The sequence below is a fragment of the Punica granatum genome, chromosome 6 (genome assembly GCF_007655135.1).
Source record: "Punica granatum isolate Tunisia-2019 chromosome 6, ASM765513v2, whole genome shotgun sequence".
NCBI lineage: Eukaryota > Viridiplantae > Streptophyta > Magnoliopsida > Myrtales > Lythraceae > Punica > Punica granatum.
The window spans coordinates 24,432,512-24,447,295 of NC_045132.1; the positions used below are offsets into that span (position 1 = coordinate 24,432,512).

General features: G+C 40.3%; 2 protein-coding genes and 2 long non-coding RNA genes across 7 annotated transcripts; 2 read left to right on the top strand and 2 right to left on the bottom strand.

Moving 5' to 3' along the window:
• The first annotated feature begins 1,589 nt into the window (after positions 1-1,589).
• On the top strand, positions 1,590-5,242 carry LOC116211986 (peptidyl-tRNA hydrolase, mitochondrial). 3 transcript variants are annotated; one of them, XM_031546544.1, is made up of 10 exons: positions 1,594-1,886; positions 2,103-2,292; positions 2,385-2,469; positions 2,543-2,610; positions 3,435-3,485; positions 3,581-3,654; positions 3,917-3,975; positions 4,093-4,169; positions 4,401-4,538; positions 4,793-5,242. In XM_031546544.1, exons 2-9 carry the CDS (start codon positions 2,194-2,196, stop codon positions 4,530-4,532), a joined length of 645 nt encoding a protein of 214 aa, XP_031402404.1. In that variant the 5' UTR covers positions 1,594-1,886; positions 2,103-2,193; the 3' UTR covers positions 4,533-4,538; positions 4,793-5,242. The 3 variants fall into 3 exon arrangements, with proteins under 3 accessions (XP_031402407.1, XP_031402404.1, XP_031402405.1); XM_031546545.1 differs by having other exon boundaries at positions 2,135-2,292; XM_031546547.1 differs by lacking the exon at positions 4,793-5,242 and having other exon boundaries at positions 1,590-1,886; positions 4,397-4,537.
• Positions 5,243-5,300: 58 nt separating this feature from the next.
• LOC116211987 lies at positions 5,301-6,511 on the bottom strand. The gene is made up of 2 exons (XR_004157795.1): positions 5,610-6,511; positions 5,301-5,436 (listed from the first exon to the last, which is right to left on the bottom strand). It is a non-coding gene; the product is annotated as an uncharacterized LOC116211987 (long non-coding RNA).
• A 191-nt stretch (positions 6,512-6,702) lies between these two features.
• Positions 6,703-14,732, bottom strand: LOC116210715. The gene is made up of 4 exons (XR_004157550.1): positions 14,559-14,732; positions 7,851-9,145; positions 7,357-7,602; positions 6,703-7,121 (listed from the first exon to the last, which is right to left on the bottom strand). It is a non-coding gene; the product is annotated as an uncharacterized LOC116210715 (long non-coding RNA).
• Positions 7,472-9,513, top strand: LOC116210714 (transcription repressor MYB5-like). 2 transcript variants are annotated; one of them, XM_031544725.1, is made up of 3 exons: positions 7,472-7,604; positions 7,851-8,192; positions 8,523-9,505. In XM_031544725.1, the coding sequence occupies exons 2-3, from the start codon at positions 7,882-7,884 to the stop codon at positions 9,229-9,231; spliced, it is 1,020 nt and encodes a 339-aa protein (XP_031400585.1). In that variant the 5' UTR covers positions 7,472-7,604; positions 7,851-7,881; the 3' UTR covers positions 9,232-9,505. The 2 variants fall into 2 exon arrangements, with proteins under 2 accessions (XP_031400585.1, XP_031400584.1); XM_031544724.1 differs by lacking the exon at positions 7,472-7,604 and having other exon boundaries at positions 7,625-8,192; positions 8,523-9,513.
• Positions 14,733-14,784: the final 52 nt, after the last annotated feature.

The following is a 14,784-nucleotide window of genomic DNA, read 5'->3' on the forward strand; positions in this document are numbered from 1 at the left end:
AAACGTGTGTTTTTGTTGTTTAGTGGGTAGAGTTAAAATCAAAATCACGATTCTAAAATCCAACCTAAATTTCAAATGGGGCCTTAAACTCTCTTGGAGTTCAGACTGCTCATCCTACAAGATTGTTCTGCGACAATCAGGCTGCTTTACACATTGCAACCAATCCTGTGTTTCACGAGAGAACTAAACACATTGAAATAGATTGTCATTTTATTCGTGAACACATTCAATCTCGAGTCATTGCCACTGCACGAGTTCCAACCAGATTGCAGCTCGTAGACATATTTACGAAGGCTTTGGGTCAAGAACGTTTTACATTTCTTCTCAGCAAGTTGGGCATTCGTCAGTCTCATGCTCCAACTTGAGGGGGAGTATTGAGAGATACTCGTGATCCCGAGATACACTTCCCTAGGATATCCGAGATACACTTCCGTTTTTGTCTGGATATCACAATCTTCTAATTTAAGTAGTTTTCATTTTGTTATAGAATAGTTAGTTAGTTTCCCTCTTTGACTTTTCTGATATATATTATATTTGCAGCCGAGACCGAGATTTCTCTGAATGAATGTTATGAATTCATCCCAGTTTTGTGTTTGAGCAGAAATCTAAAAAAATATTGATCAAACGACTTATGAAAAAGTATTGAAGAAACTCATTTAACTAATATTAATTACGAAAATTATTATTGTATATAAGTATAGCTTTGTTAAACCATGTCAAAAATGTGTTCAACCCAATAATCAACAAACTAGAAAAACGATATGTTTTGAGTTAGATTTTTTAAAATTTGTGCACTCCAATTTTCCCTAATTATATATGACGATCAACACTTATCGTACTTCTTATTATTTCTTTCTGTAATTATGTCATTAAAATCGATCGAGATTAGTGTAACTATAAAAAAGAAAGTATTATAAAACCTCTGTGGCTAAAATAACACATGGAACGGGGATAGGATTTTTCTATTAGGTTCATTGGCAAAGTCACATTGAAGGGCACGAGTTAATGTTTTGCTAAAACGAACGAGACAAATTTAAAATATAGATTTCATATGTATCGAGTGAATGAACATAAAGGAATAGGCATGTGATTTGTTCGGATTTCGCTCCGCGACTACCTTACATCTAGTTCTCGTGTTACTAAACCGAGTGCGATTGAACATCGAGCGGAACGACACTTCATCCTCGACTAGCCCTCTTAAATAGATTTGGCTTGGACAGCCACTAAATTATTCAATGACCAAACCAGACAAGTTTTGTTGTCTCCATAGAGCCTTGTGTCCGTATAAATACAATTTATCGATGCAATTAGTGTAGAATTAACCATGTAAGAGTGAACTTATAAAAGAAAAACCATGTAAGATTAGTGGTGTCTAGGGGTGTGCATGGATTTTCGATATACTCGAAACTAGTTGGACCATATCCGAAAGGAACATGGTAGGGTTTGGATAATAAATTAGGAAACCAATGAAAACTGATTTTGGCTCCGGTTCAGCGTACGGAGTATGTAGAACTGAAACCGTTATCAGAAACCGGTTCCATTTTAATTGTTTTTCATTTTATATTTGAAAATATTAAAGATAACTTCCTTTCTAAAAAATAATAAAGAAAAACTGGAAAAAAAATAAAAAAATCTAACTCTAGACCGATTCTTTCTCTGCCGTTCGACTCCTCCGGTCGTCGCTGCTCCTCTCGGCGCTCGCCTGCTCCCCTCCTCCTGCCGCCGCTGCTCCTGCTTGGCGCTCTACCGCTCCCTCGTTCTAGTCCTCCTGTCGCTGCTTCTGCTCGCCCTCCCGCTCGACTTCGACCGTCGCTGCTGTCTCGGCTCCTCCCTTCGACGGCCACCCCTGCCGCTGCTGCGGCTCCTCCCCCCTTCGACTGCCCCTGGTGAGTCGTCGACTGACTCGACTCTGTCTCCCCTCTCTCTCCTTAGCTCCGCTTGCTCTTGTTCCGAAGAGGAAACGATACAGTAGGAGAGAATGGGATGCAATGTCGGTCGAATCCATTGGACTGCTTGATTTCGAAAAAAATTATGGGTCGTGTTAAATTTTTAAAAACTCGGGAGTGAAATTTTCTGCTCTCTCTCTCTCTCTGTTCCCGCAGTGTCCCGTCGATTTTCACATCTCCTCTCACAGCTGGGTGACAGAATCGCCGGACTCCATAGAAGGACTCCTTCGGCTTCGCTCGGTCGCCGATGATCAGCCGGCGCTGCTTCTGCACGGCGACTTCACGTCCTTGGCTCTTCATCGGCCTGGGGAACCCCGGCGACAAGTACCGAGGCACCAGGCACAATGTACTGTAACTTGGCTTCAACCTCCTGCCCTTTGAACCCTAAACTCAAGCTCTGCTCGAGCCATTTGCTGATTCTGAGCTGTCTCATGGCAGGTAGGGTTCGAGATGATTGACGCATTTGCTGAATCGCAAGGGATTTTAATGGACACCGTCCACTGCAAAGCTCTATTCGGCCAAGGCACGTTTTCTGCTCGAATATTTGTAGTGTTAGTGAGTTGCGTATGGTTGCTTATGTTCGTTTTCAGCTACAGGTTTCGTTGACGATGCGCCCGTTATACTCGCTAAGCCTCAAACATACATGAATTTGAGCGGCGAATCTGTAAGTGGCTGTTATAATATTCATTATCAATTCCATTAACATCATCTGGTTTCAAGTGAAGGGATAAATATAATTTCAAATTGCTCTCCATATCTTACGTTCCAGTTTCACGGAATTGCATAAGGTAGCTAAGCTGATAATTAGTCACCAAGATGAGTTCTATCCCCTTACTAGTATTGATGTCATTGTTCTTTCTGAAAATTTGTTTCTCTGGTAGCATCAAATGGTTATTGTATCAGAGCATGCACAAAAAACAATATACTGAAGTGGATTGCCTGTGCTTCTGTCATCTAAGTATCCATATTTGGCGAGAGTTAGGATGTTCATAATATTTATAGAGGCTATTGGTGATAGTGAGATAATTATAATGCAGTCTGAGACATTTTATGTTAAGCATGTTTTCAAGCATGTTCTGGGTTTATCGTTATTTTCCTTTTCATTGAGGGAATTCAGTTTTTTCTTTGTGAGCTTATGATGTCTTGTCCGTTCCCTGTTAGTAAGATTTATGCTGGCCACTAGCAAAAGTGCCAGCATCCAGCAACTTCTTTTTTTCCCGTTGCACCGAAATTCTGGTTGACAATGAGATGTGCCTTCTAAATGATTTGAGATTTCTTTAAATAGTGGAACTTGTAATAACATTCGAGCTCAAGTTCAAGCTAGAAGAATGTTATTAAATAGTGGCATTATAATCAATTATTTTCTGCAATCATAAGAGAATTAGTTATTTTAGTTTTACTATTCATCCAAGCAGTGATTGTAATATTCTTGATCACCCAGTATAGCAGCACAAAGCAGTGATTATTCTGTTTTATGTTTATATACAGACAGGACCTCTGGCTGCTTATTATAAGTTGCCTCTTAATCGGGTGCTTGTGGTACTCTCTCTCTCTCTCTCTCTCTCAATTGAAAGCTTGATTGGTGCTAACAACTTAGTCATTCTTTTCCATTATTAAATACTCTCCTGATGCAGTTTCACGATGACATGGACTTGCCATGTGGAGTTCTACGTCTTCAGCCGAAAGGAGGCCATGGAAGTCATAATGGGTATAATTGATTTTATTGTGCACTTAATTCTAGTTCTAGACTAGGGAAACAGGTGCCAACAAATCAAGTTGGATCAATAATGTTATGGTTAATCCAAGAATTCTAAAGCAGCATTTGCTATTGAAGAATATATATCATTCGTTGGGTGCTAGGAAAGCTTGCTAGCTGCATTACATATGGAGGTGACCGTATAGAAAGGACTGGCAGATAATTGGTTTTTGTTACCTTTTCATCTAAAGAGCAACATCTCTTCTCTTACTAGGTTGAAGAGCGTGATCTATCATTTTCGAGGCAACCGGGAATTTGCCCGGCTAAGAATTGGTTAGTTTGAGAACAAAACGCACTTATTTTTCAATTGTATATAAGTAATATTCGAGTTCTTTTTAATTTATTGAAAATTTTACGCCTCTTTTCCTTTTGTCTTCCTCCCATGTTCAGGTATTGGTAGGCCTCCCGGTCAGATGGATCCGAAGGCATTCTTGCTTCAAAAGTTCAATGCGACAGCCAGAGGGCGGGTAAATCTGCAGTCAATTATTTGAATGGCTGTTAGAATACTACAGGTTTTCTCAACTATTTTTGACAGGAACTAAGTTCAAATTTTTGTTGCCTCCACCTGATAAATAGATGGATATTTCGGAAAATGCTTTCTGGCACATCTTTAGTCTTGTGGAATCATTATGCTGTTAAGATCGATCAGAAAATGTTGCAATGTTGATGCGATCTTCTGCTTTATTTCTGCAAGAAAGATTGATGTTGCATTACAAGAGGGTGTTGGCGCATTGAAGCATGTGTTGTCTAAAGGCTTGACAGAAAGTGCAAGATGCTTCAACAGGGAACAAAAGTACAAACATCTAAGATTGCAAACCCTGCCGGCTTAACATCAGGTATCAAATTGTACTTTACTGGAATTTCTTCTGTTAACTCCCAGGATGCCTCACCTTATCTACGTTCAAGTCCTCAATAGAGTAGATGACATACTGTCCGTCTTAGTGGCTTTTTAGTCTGGCTGATGATAAGTTTGTCATTGTTCACATGCCTTTCTCGTTGGGATATAACATCAATCTGTTATTCCCTTGCTCGTATGTGTTCTAAAATAGACAGATGGAAAGGAATTGTTCTCACTTCCCCTCTTCTGCAGATGATGGTTAGAGTCTTGCTAAAAATGGCTCGTGGACAGAAGCACATATAAGGACCTCGGAGCTTTTATCTAAAGGGGTAACCTGGACATGGATCTGCTGGAAGTGACATTTCCCGACTTAGGAAGCCAATGAGCAAAATGTTCGTATTCTTTTGATCTGGAGCCAACTGTTTCTTGGGTTAGGAGAATCTATGTATTGCCTTGTCGAGTAAGTAGTTAGCATTCTGCTGTATTATTAGGGCTACAAAGAAGGGGCAGGAGCTATGTCTTGAACTTGATAAGGACATGTTCTTACATAGTACGTACGTGGTTTGCATGCGAAGTACATGATTTTGTATTCGCTCCCGATAAACTTCTAAGATATGTGTGTAGATATTCTACTAGTTGATGTTAACAGAAACATTTTTCGTGTACTGCTTTTGCAGCTATCGCTTAAATTTGTATAAAAAATTCTTGCCTTCCTCCAGTAATTATAATCATGTAAAATATTATTTCACACGAAATAAAGTATCATTTCAATCGGTGCTTTCTTATGTTCATTCTCTAGAAATCACATGATACATGCCAAACCCAGTCAGTCCCTCCAAGCCGGTGCCTTTGGGGGTCCGATTCTAGTGCCATTTCATCGCCATAGAAACTACTTCCTACAAATTATATTCATAAACAATTCAAAGGTTGATACCTCACACGGAACAAAAGATCATGAGACAGCGACTGTGAACGAAAAATTCTTTGCCTTTCTCTAGTAATCATGACAATGTCAAGTATTATTTCATACCCGCAAAATAAAGTATCATTTCAACTCGCGCTGTCATACCTTCATTCCCCAGAAATCACATGATACATGCCGAACCCAGTTCAGTCAGTCCCTTCGAAGCACCGCGCCGCCTTCGAGGGTACAATTCTTGTGCCATTCCATCGCAACAGAAACTACTTCTTCTAAGTTATATTCGAAAACAACTCAATAGGATGACGCCACGCGTCGAACGACAATCCATTAGACGGCCATTGTGAGCGAACCGGCAGCCCCCAATTCGGGGAAATAGCATAATTTTCCTCGTATTCTTTTTGGAATGTATTCAACGAGGCTTGATTTGGTCGAGGCAATTTCAGTTCACTTCACGTCGTGGGAAGTAAAGGAAGCAGCAACCGTCACGTGCTCGTGGGTTGGACAGCCAACTCGGCACGTGGACAGTGATGACTCCCATCGGCTGGCAATCCTGAGCCGTCGATGCGGGGCGGCTTCCGTGGTCGCGGATGTATAATTAACAATACCTTGCGTGGACAACGTGAAAATTCAGGGAAGCAATTTCTCCCAAAAATAAAAATTTGGAGTGGCGCCACACTGCCCATGTGGGCCCACTCGTCCAGTCTTTCTCCCCACCCGCCCGGACGGATGTGACACCACGCTCCAATCCAAGAACATAGTTTTTTAAAATGACAAATATATCCCGACTGTCACCCGTACTTCGGCGTTTGGTTTGGCCCAATCATATCAATTATCATGTAGATTGGCGTTTTCCTAAACAGCATTCAGTATGAACCTCTGTCCGTCAGTCCATAGTAACGAATGATTTCGCGTTAGAATTATTGCTTCAATAACTCCCCCCAACACAGCTTACATCTTTTATCGTATTGAATTCTCCAAAGATTAATGGTGTGTTTGTTTTCGGAACAATGTTCAGCTCAACTCCACTTATCTTCAATTCAACATCACAATCATTACTTTTTTTATTTTTTAAATATTTTTAACCATTCAATTCAATTTTTTATATTAAATTTTCTCAACTATTCATTACTTTTTCACAATTCAACAATACAATCATTACTTAATCATTATTTTCTCTCAATTATTTATTACTTTTTCACATTTTTTCTCATAATTCAACAATACAATCATTACAAACCAATTAAAATCAAAACTCAACTCAACTCAACTATCAATCCAAACACACTAACTTTTCTCAAAACCTTAAAGGGTATTGAGTTGAAATCTCATCATAATTGAGGATTTTGGTAGTTTCGAGGATCCAACTACAGGAGAATCATGAATAGAGAATTCCCCTCCTTTTCTGCTGGACTCCTTAGTCTTAAGAATGCTGATTTTAAGAATGAGTGATTGCCTTTTTTCGACCCTTACTGCTCGACCTAAGAGCTGACAGCTAATGCGTTTTGCTTATTGAACAGGACTCTATGGTCGGTCCGCGAACCCGGGATGCTGAAGGCGTCTTTGGGGTGATCTAATACATCTCAAAGTCGTCTCGGAAGCTCCATGATGGAAGCTCTTCCATGATTCCAAAAGCACGAGAAGATCGCAATTCCAAAACGCCTGAATCAAATAGCATCTTAGTTATTATATTCGTTGGAAAGTCTTATTTTTATCATAACTAATTGATAGAAGATACATGAATCTTTTACACTCAGTTTCTGACATGTAACATTTGTCATGATCGGGGTAAATTGCGAAGATCTCAAATGCTATAATTGCTTGGCAAAGAACTACCGAACAACTTACCGGCCACTATACTAGAGCCATGAGTCTCGTTTGTAACAGAAAAACTTACCGGCAACTCAACAACCCGGGAAAGATTCATAATATGATCCAATTTCGGAATAGCCATTATCCATAGAAGACAAAGGCGAGGCCCATTGGGTCAGAAAGGCCCGGAGCTGGCGCGTGATCCCCACTCTCCCAGACAGCAGTTTGGATGACATTTCTCCAACTTTATGCTTCATCCCTTCCATGACTCATCATCATCTCTACCACTGTCTCCCTCCCCCTCTCTCTCTCTCTCTCTCTCTCTCTCTCTCTGTACAAGAAAAGAGGAAAAAATAAATTAAATAAATAAATAAAAATTGGAAAAAAGAAAAGCGAATCTCATTCAAGTTCGTACAGACACAGCCTAACATCAAGCAGAGAGGAGAGAGAGAGGCACGGAAGAGAGAGAAAGAGAGAGAGTGTGAATCAAACCACCATTATCATCAACCAGATCAGAGCTCCCAGACGAGGATTTTAAGGAAGACGAGGATTTCGAGGGAGGACTGGGTGAAGACATACCTGTGTGCTTGCATCGGAGCTGATTTTTGCGATGAGGAGCCCGAGCTCGGCGGCGGCTGCGGGGGCAGGGGGTGGTGGTGGGAAGACTACGCCGTGCTGCAGCAAGGTGGGGCTGAAGAGGGGGCCATGGACTCCCGAGGAGGACGAGCTGCTGTCCAGCTACATAAAGAGGGAAGGGGAGGGCCGGTGGCGGACCCTCCCCAAGCGCGCCGGCCTTCTCCGCTGCGGCAAGAGCTGCCGCCTCCGCTGGATGAACTACCTCCGCCCCTCAGTCAAGCGCGGCCAGATCGCCCCCGACGAGGAGGACCTCATCCTCCGCCTCCACCGCCTCCTCGGCAACCGGTAATCCATCAATCGAATCATCACGTACTCCTCGATCCATTCCCCTAGGGCTCCGCTCGCTCCACTCACCCTCTAGGGTTTCTTTCTATCTCCATATAGACTCAGCAGACAGCACCAAAAATCAGCTCAAATCTCACCCCAATCAATTGGATAATCCGACATGCCGTTACGAAATCGGAGCTTTCGACTTTCAGTCCCAACTGATTCACTCCCCCGACTTAGGGTTTCGCATTACACAGCTCATCGATCCTCAGTACCGATCAATTACGTTTAACCGGATGCAATCCCCGAGCTAATCATTGTCATCTACATCATGTGCTTGTCTTGCAGGTGGTCTCTGATTGCGGGGAGGATCCCTGGGCGAACCGACAATGAGATAAAGAACTACTGGAACACTCACCTCAGCAAGAAGTTGATCAGCCAGGGGATTGATCCCCGCACCCACAAGCCCCTCAACCAGGACCAACGCACCGACAACAGCAACAACGAGTCCCCGGATGCAAACTCGACTGCAAAAGAAGTTTCCTCATCGAAGAAGCCATTGATCAATCACAGCATCCCATCCCCGTCCCCCACCTCGAACCCTAACTCCGCGTCCTCAGGAATTGAAGAAATCGACAAGGAGCTTTTGCCAGACCCCAACCCTACCACCGAGTTCGAAAACAGCTTCCCCATCAACAACTTACTCCCCAAGTACACCGACGGGATGAGCAACACTATGATGAGGATCGGCAGCCATGTGCTGGCAAGTCATGAAGCTGAAGAAGACATCAACAATTACTGCACCGACGATGTGTTCTCGTCTTTCCTCAACTCTCTGATCAACGAGGAGGCCTTCACTGCTAGCCACCACAGTCAGCTGCATCAGCAGCCTCCATTCCACGTGGCTTCTTCTTCATCCGATACCCTGATGATCTCAAATCCTATATCAGCTCTCGGGCTTGGCTGGGAATCTGCAATCATGTCCTCGACATTTAGCCAGAATAATAGTGAAGCCCCAAAGAGAGTAGATAATTATGGTAATGGTCACATCGAATAGCATTTTCAGCGACGCAGCTCGTGATCGAAACGGGATATGGTGCATGCCAATATTGTTCTAGGGTTTGTGGCAGTATTCTGTTATTGCAATTATTATATGTGTCTAGCTATGATGAATGTAATGTAATTTCCACTTCTGGATGATCAGCTTCTGCCTTTTAATCTCGCAGATGATCTGCTGGTGTAATGGTATATCATTTGTATCTTAATATTGTACAAAAAAAAAGCCAAAAAAACTTGAAGAATTCTTATGTATTGATTACTGTAAATTATTACTGTCGTGTTCGTTTACATCTCTTGCAAATTCCATCATCTCGGTGATCTCCTGCTTCTCTAAAATGTATGAATTGATCAATTTGTTCTACTGAAGTTCCTAAAAGTGTCAAGAGGAAATCTTAATTTGGATCTCGATTAACATTACTATAACAACACTTATCAGTATACTTGCGTCAGACTAATTCAAAAATTGTTCTTTCCTACACATGCGCGTTATTGCTCCAACATATTGATTTTACTATCACATGATGTATGAAGTTCTGATTCAAATGCTCAAGCAATACCACAGCAAAAAGCTCATGCGAGAACTAATAATCATATATCGGAGATAATTATATTATCAACAAGAGAACATAAAATTAATGGTGGAACATGCACGGCATGCCTACTTATATTACGTGGTCATTCCTGTTCCTAGCACATTTGATCATCTATGCAATGTCATGTTTTTTTGTGGATAAGTGCGCAATGTCATCTTTGATTTCCATAAATGTAAGAATCGATATTGTTCCATGCAAGTTCCTAAAAGTCCCAAGGAAAATCTCAAATTGGACTTCAAATTATAAGATCAGAATAGCATTTCCTGCTTCTACTTTCAAATCAGTATATACATGCATGCATCAAATCGTGATTGCTTCAACATATTGGTTTTACTATCACACGTATATACTGTATGAACTATTGATTCACAATGTGCCACGCAGGTATCTATATATGTATGTATATGTCCATCAGCTTACTGCAATCTTGCACAATATCAAAAAATGCAATCTTGCACGATATCACAGAGATATATATAATGTATGGACTTTTGATTCACAATGTGCCACGCAGGTATCTATAAATGTATGTATATGTCTATCAGCTTACTGCAATCTTGCACAATATCACAGCCAAAAATGAATCATCATAGTTATATGTACTGGCAAAGAAATGAGACCACAAATGGTGGATCACATGAAATGCGTAATGCCTACTTATGCACATTTCTTGCTTTGGGAATTTCGAGTACATATAGGATGTGTCTGACAATGTTTGGAAGAGTCGATCAGCCCGTACGTACAAGCTAGCAATCAATATGTCAATGGAGGATTCATTCAACCTACGAGAGCTAACTGTTCAGTTGAAATGATGTCCTTAGAAGCATTCACAGCATATATTGATCCAAAAATGTGTATGTACACGTAAAGGTTGCATGTTAGATACTTAGCGAGACTATCCGTGCTCCTTTATTAGTTATTTAGAATTTTTCTTTTATTGTATTAGGCCTTAGTCTCCTTTATAACCGAAAAAGACAAAGAAAATGTCTATATACTGAAAAACATGTTTATGATTTGTTTACGCACTTTCATCAGCTTGTGTTTTGTGTGCACTATTAATTTGAACAAATTATCTCATGATCTAAGGTCTCATTTGATCTTAATGCAGGAAAAACTTCAGGTGTAAAATGAGTAATAACAGCTATATACGAAGTCGATATATATCCATTTCTCCAGTACATATATAACCATCCTGAATTCCCTCAGTTTTATTTCATAGATTGACATTCAAAATTTTTGTTGAGACAACATATGGAAAAGATAATAACCTTCTTATTGATGAGTTAAGTTATGTATCCTGAGGGGAATCTTCTTCAACCCTAGCTAGGGTTTAGTTATGAGCACCAATCTATTATATAATTAATAGTTCCCTAACCCAGAATCTTGATAAAAACACAAATGTCGGTTCCACTATAAATAGACTCGCACCTTTGTATTTTTTTCTACTTTTGGGATCGATCGGTGTTCCGAACAGGGGATTTAAATAAAGTCATTGAATCTAGCACGTGAAATATACTAGTATGTGACCCATATGAACACACCTAATTAAATGTCCGTATATATATGTGAGTATTCATATATATCAGAAATCTCTATTCACCACAACTTGTTAATGCATTCAATGCTAGTGATGGCCCGCCTCAATGAATTGATCGTACAGCTCAGATATACAAAATTGAAATCTTTAATGAGTATGCCATTGTGCTGGTTCTGCAAACAGATGTGGGTAGGTATGCAGTGAATATCGTGGTCCCTAACTCTCAAGATATGTTAAGGTACTTGCCTCTAATAAGCAGCATATGCGAAGTCCAATATGCGCAGTCCAATATGCACAGTCCTAGCGAATCGGGCTTTCTCCGAGAAGCTCCATCCTCGTGAGATCTGAAATTTTGGCTCAGTTTTGTTCGATGGATACCTGAACGTGCTCGAGTGGCATGATCTTGTAGCCCTGAGTAAAGTGTCAAACCATTCAGACACTCTAAGCATGGATAGGAAGGAGGACAAAGACACACTGATCATATATATCCACACACTCATAGCATAGTGAGACCATATTTGATATATGACATGATATTGTTCAAGGAGGGATTTGAGACATCCCAAATGACTTCGGGAACCTTAACGAACTTAAATACGGAAACAACGCGACAAGAATGTTGAGTTAACTAATTGGCATCCGAAAGTTATTGACGAAAAATATTTCATGTTTTCTAGCAGAATCGTAAGAGGAAAAATATAATAGCCGGCCTAGCAACTGAGGCTATGGGTTGGGCCAAGGGCCCAATTCAGCCCAACTCCAAGAACCTTGAAGAAAGAATCCATTTGGGGCCCAAACAGGTCCATTCACTTGGCCCTCTCTCTCTCTCTCTCTCTCTCTCTCTCTCTCTTCCCCCCTCTGGCTCGAGCTGAGCTCCAGCAGCCGTTAACTCGCCATATTTATTCATGCTTTACGGTCCACAACCCGAGATTGTTTGTGGCCCACAACCCGAGATCAGGGACACCTAGACTTTTACGCTATATTTGGATTGAGGGGTTTGGAAATTTTCGGACGGGTAGGGATTTAGAGGTGTTGTAAAACCCCCCGATAAGGTTATTTGGAAAAATTTTATAAAGGTTTTGGAGGGACTTGAATTGAAACACCTTCAAACCTCTCTAAATGCCATAATTCCAAATCCTCCAAATCGGCAGTTTTAGCCTTTTAGGAGGCTTTTGTGTATTTATTTATTAAAAAATTATAATTTGACATGTCGACACCAAAACAAGTCCATAATAACAAAAAGAATCCAATCAAATTCCTCCAAACCCCTTAATGAACTTTATCCAAATAAGAGTTTCAGAATCCCTTCGTAACCCCTCAAAACCTTCCCCTCCTTGACCTTCTATTACCCCTCCATAATCCTTCATAACTTGCATATCCAAACAAGCTGTTAGTAGGATGTTTCATATGGGTCATGCCATTAGGCACACACCCAGCTCGAGCAGTGGTTGACCCACCGACAGCCAAGGATTAATATAAATTTGAATGGTCACTTCAAGTGATCGTTTCTTTTTAAAGTCAATCGCTGTTGAAAAAATATACAATTTCGAGAATGATCACTTTCAAGCAATGAATTACACCCTTAATGTAAAGATCATTTGCATAATATTTTCTTGATTATTATTTTTTTAATCAAATCAACAATGGAGTCTTCTAATTGGGAAGATAAAATGTAGTGGGTTGGAGACAATTTCAAGTTTGAAACTTGACCTAATGTTCTCAAAAACTCATGTATCTGACCATCCAACTTATCAAGTTAACTACCAGTCCAAATCCTTGTACTTGTGATTGGTAGATGGTTGACTTTTTTTTTTCCCCCTTCCCTCGTGAGGGTCGTCGGTCCTACAGTGGTCCGACGCCCTTTGCCTTTCATTTTCCTTCTACTTTATCTACGACTATACATTCGAAAGATTTTGAAATTAGTAAATAAGAACATTAATGTACGGTCAAAGAAGAACATATGAATCCATATATATACTAAGATTGCACACACTATCATTAAAGGCTACTCGACATATATATATATATTGCCTTTTTTTTTTTATAACGAGGTGTTTATTCTTTCCGGACCCATGAACACCTCATAAGCTTATAAATCTAGGTAAGTCCATATGCAAGTACATGTGAGGGTGGCCTCACCAAGGGTTACGTGCACAAGGAGGAATTCAAATCTACGACCTTGTAAACTATTCAAAAAGCATGTACGCACATCCTAACCACTTGCACTAACCCTTGGGAGCTGTATGTATATTACATTCATTAAGTGCATTACCATGCATCATAATATATCTCACGAATACGTGCGAAGATCAAAATCACATAACAACAGGAAAAAGTACATCATGTGCACCGGAATTGTACCAGTTAATGATCGAATTCCTAATGGATATCTGATAAGAAATCGGCCTTACGTTATAACTGGCTTGTTGATAACTCTATATATTGTTTAAAGACAACTCTTGAAACCTATATGTACCCCCTAGTATTATATAATTAGTTCTCAATAATTTCATAGTACGAATAGAGAATGGTTGTAAGATCACATTCATGCAACTCCCAACAAGTCATATATATATATACATACATGATAATTAATGAAGAATAAATAATTAGTATATTATCCACACGCATACAAATGTTTTATTTTCTGAACGAGTTCTAGGGAATGGCCTACATACAGATAAAAAGCTCAACTATAATTAATATACCGAATAGAAAAACCTAAAGATAGTTTTATTTTCGTCGAAATCTACCTTAGAGGGCAAATTTAATAAAGGGATGATATTGTTTTCGGTTATAAGAAAGAAAATATAATATTCTTTGAACAGTACATTACGTTATTATTCATAAAAAGGAGCTGAAAGTGGGATATTTTTGGTACAAAATAATTAGTTACTAATTAGCTCTCTGTCACATTGTGACAACTAACTTAGTATTTTTTGACAGCCATCCCCAACAAAAGATCATCTTGTATATGCTGAAATTTTTTTCTACTTAAAACACATTCACAATAACTTCGTTGCCTTTGGGATTGTCCATAAGGCATGCATATATTATATATCACGGAAGGAAACTCGACAGGCAAAAGGGCCAAGAATCGAGCATTCTACACATCCTAAGACGCGGATTGATGCATTCAACGCGTAAACCAGAACCAGGAATATACATAGCATTAAGAACAGGAGGAACACTCACGGGTTAACGTCCACCCAGAGCTAGAAGAAACGTCAGGTGTAAGCGGGAAGACGGCCCCCGGCTTTTCCATGTCAGAATGCATCGCTGTGCGAGGATGTTACGTTGGACGAATGAGAAAGGGAGGAGGAGAAGAAGGGAGGAGGAGGGCGAAAGGGGCCGAAGATCTTGAAAACGGAGGCCACGAGACGGGGTGGGTTCTTTATATATGACCCACGGTGGCTGTGGG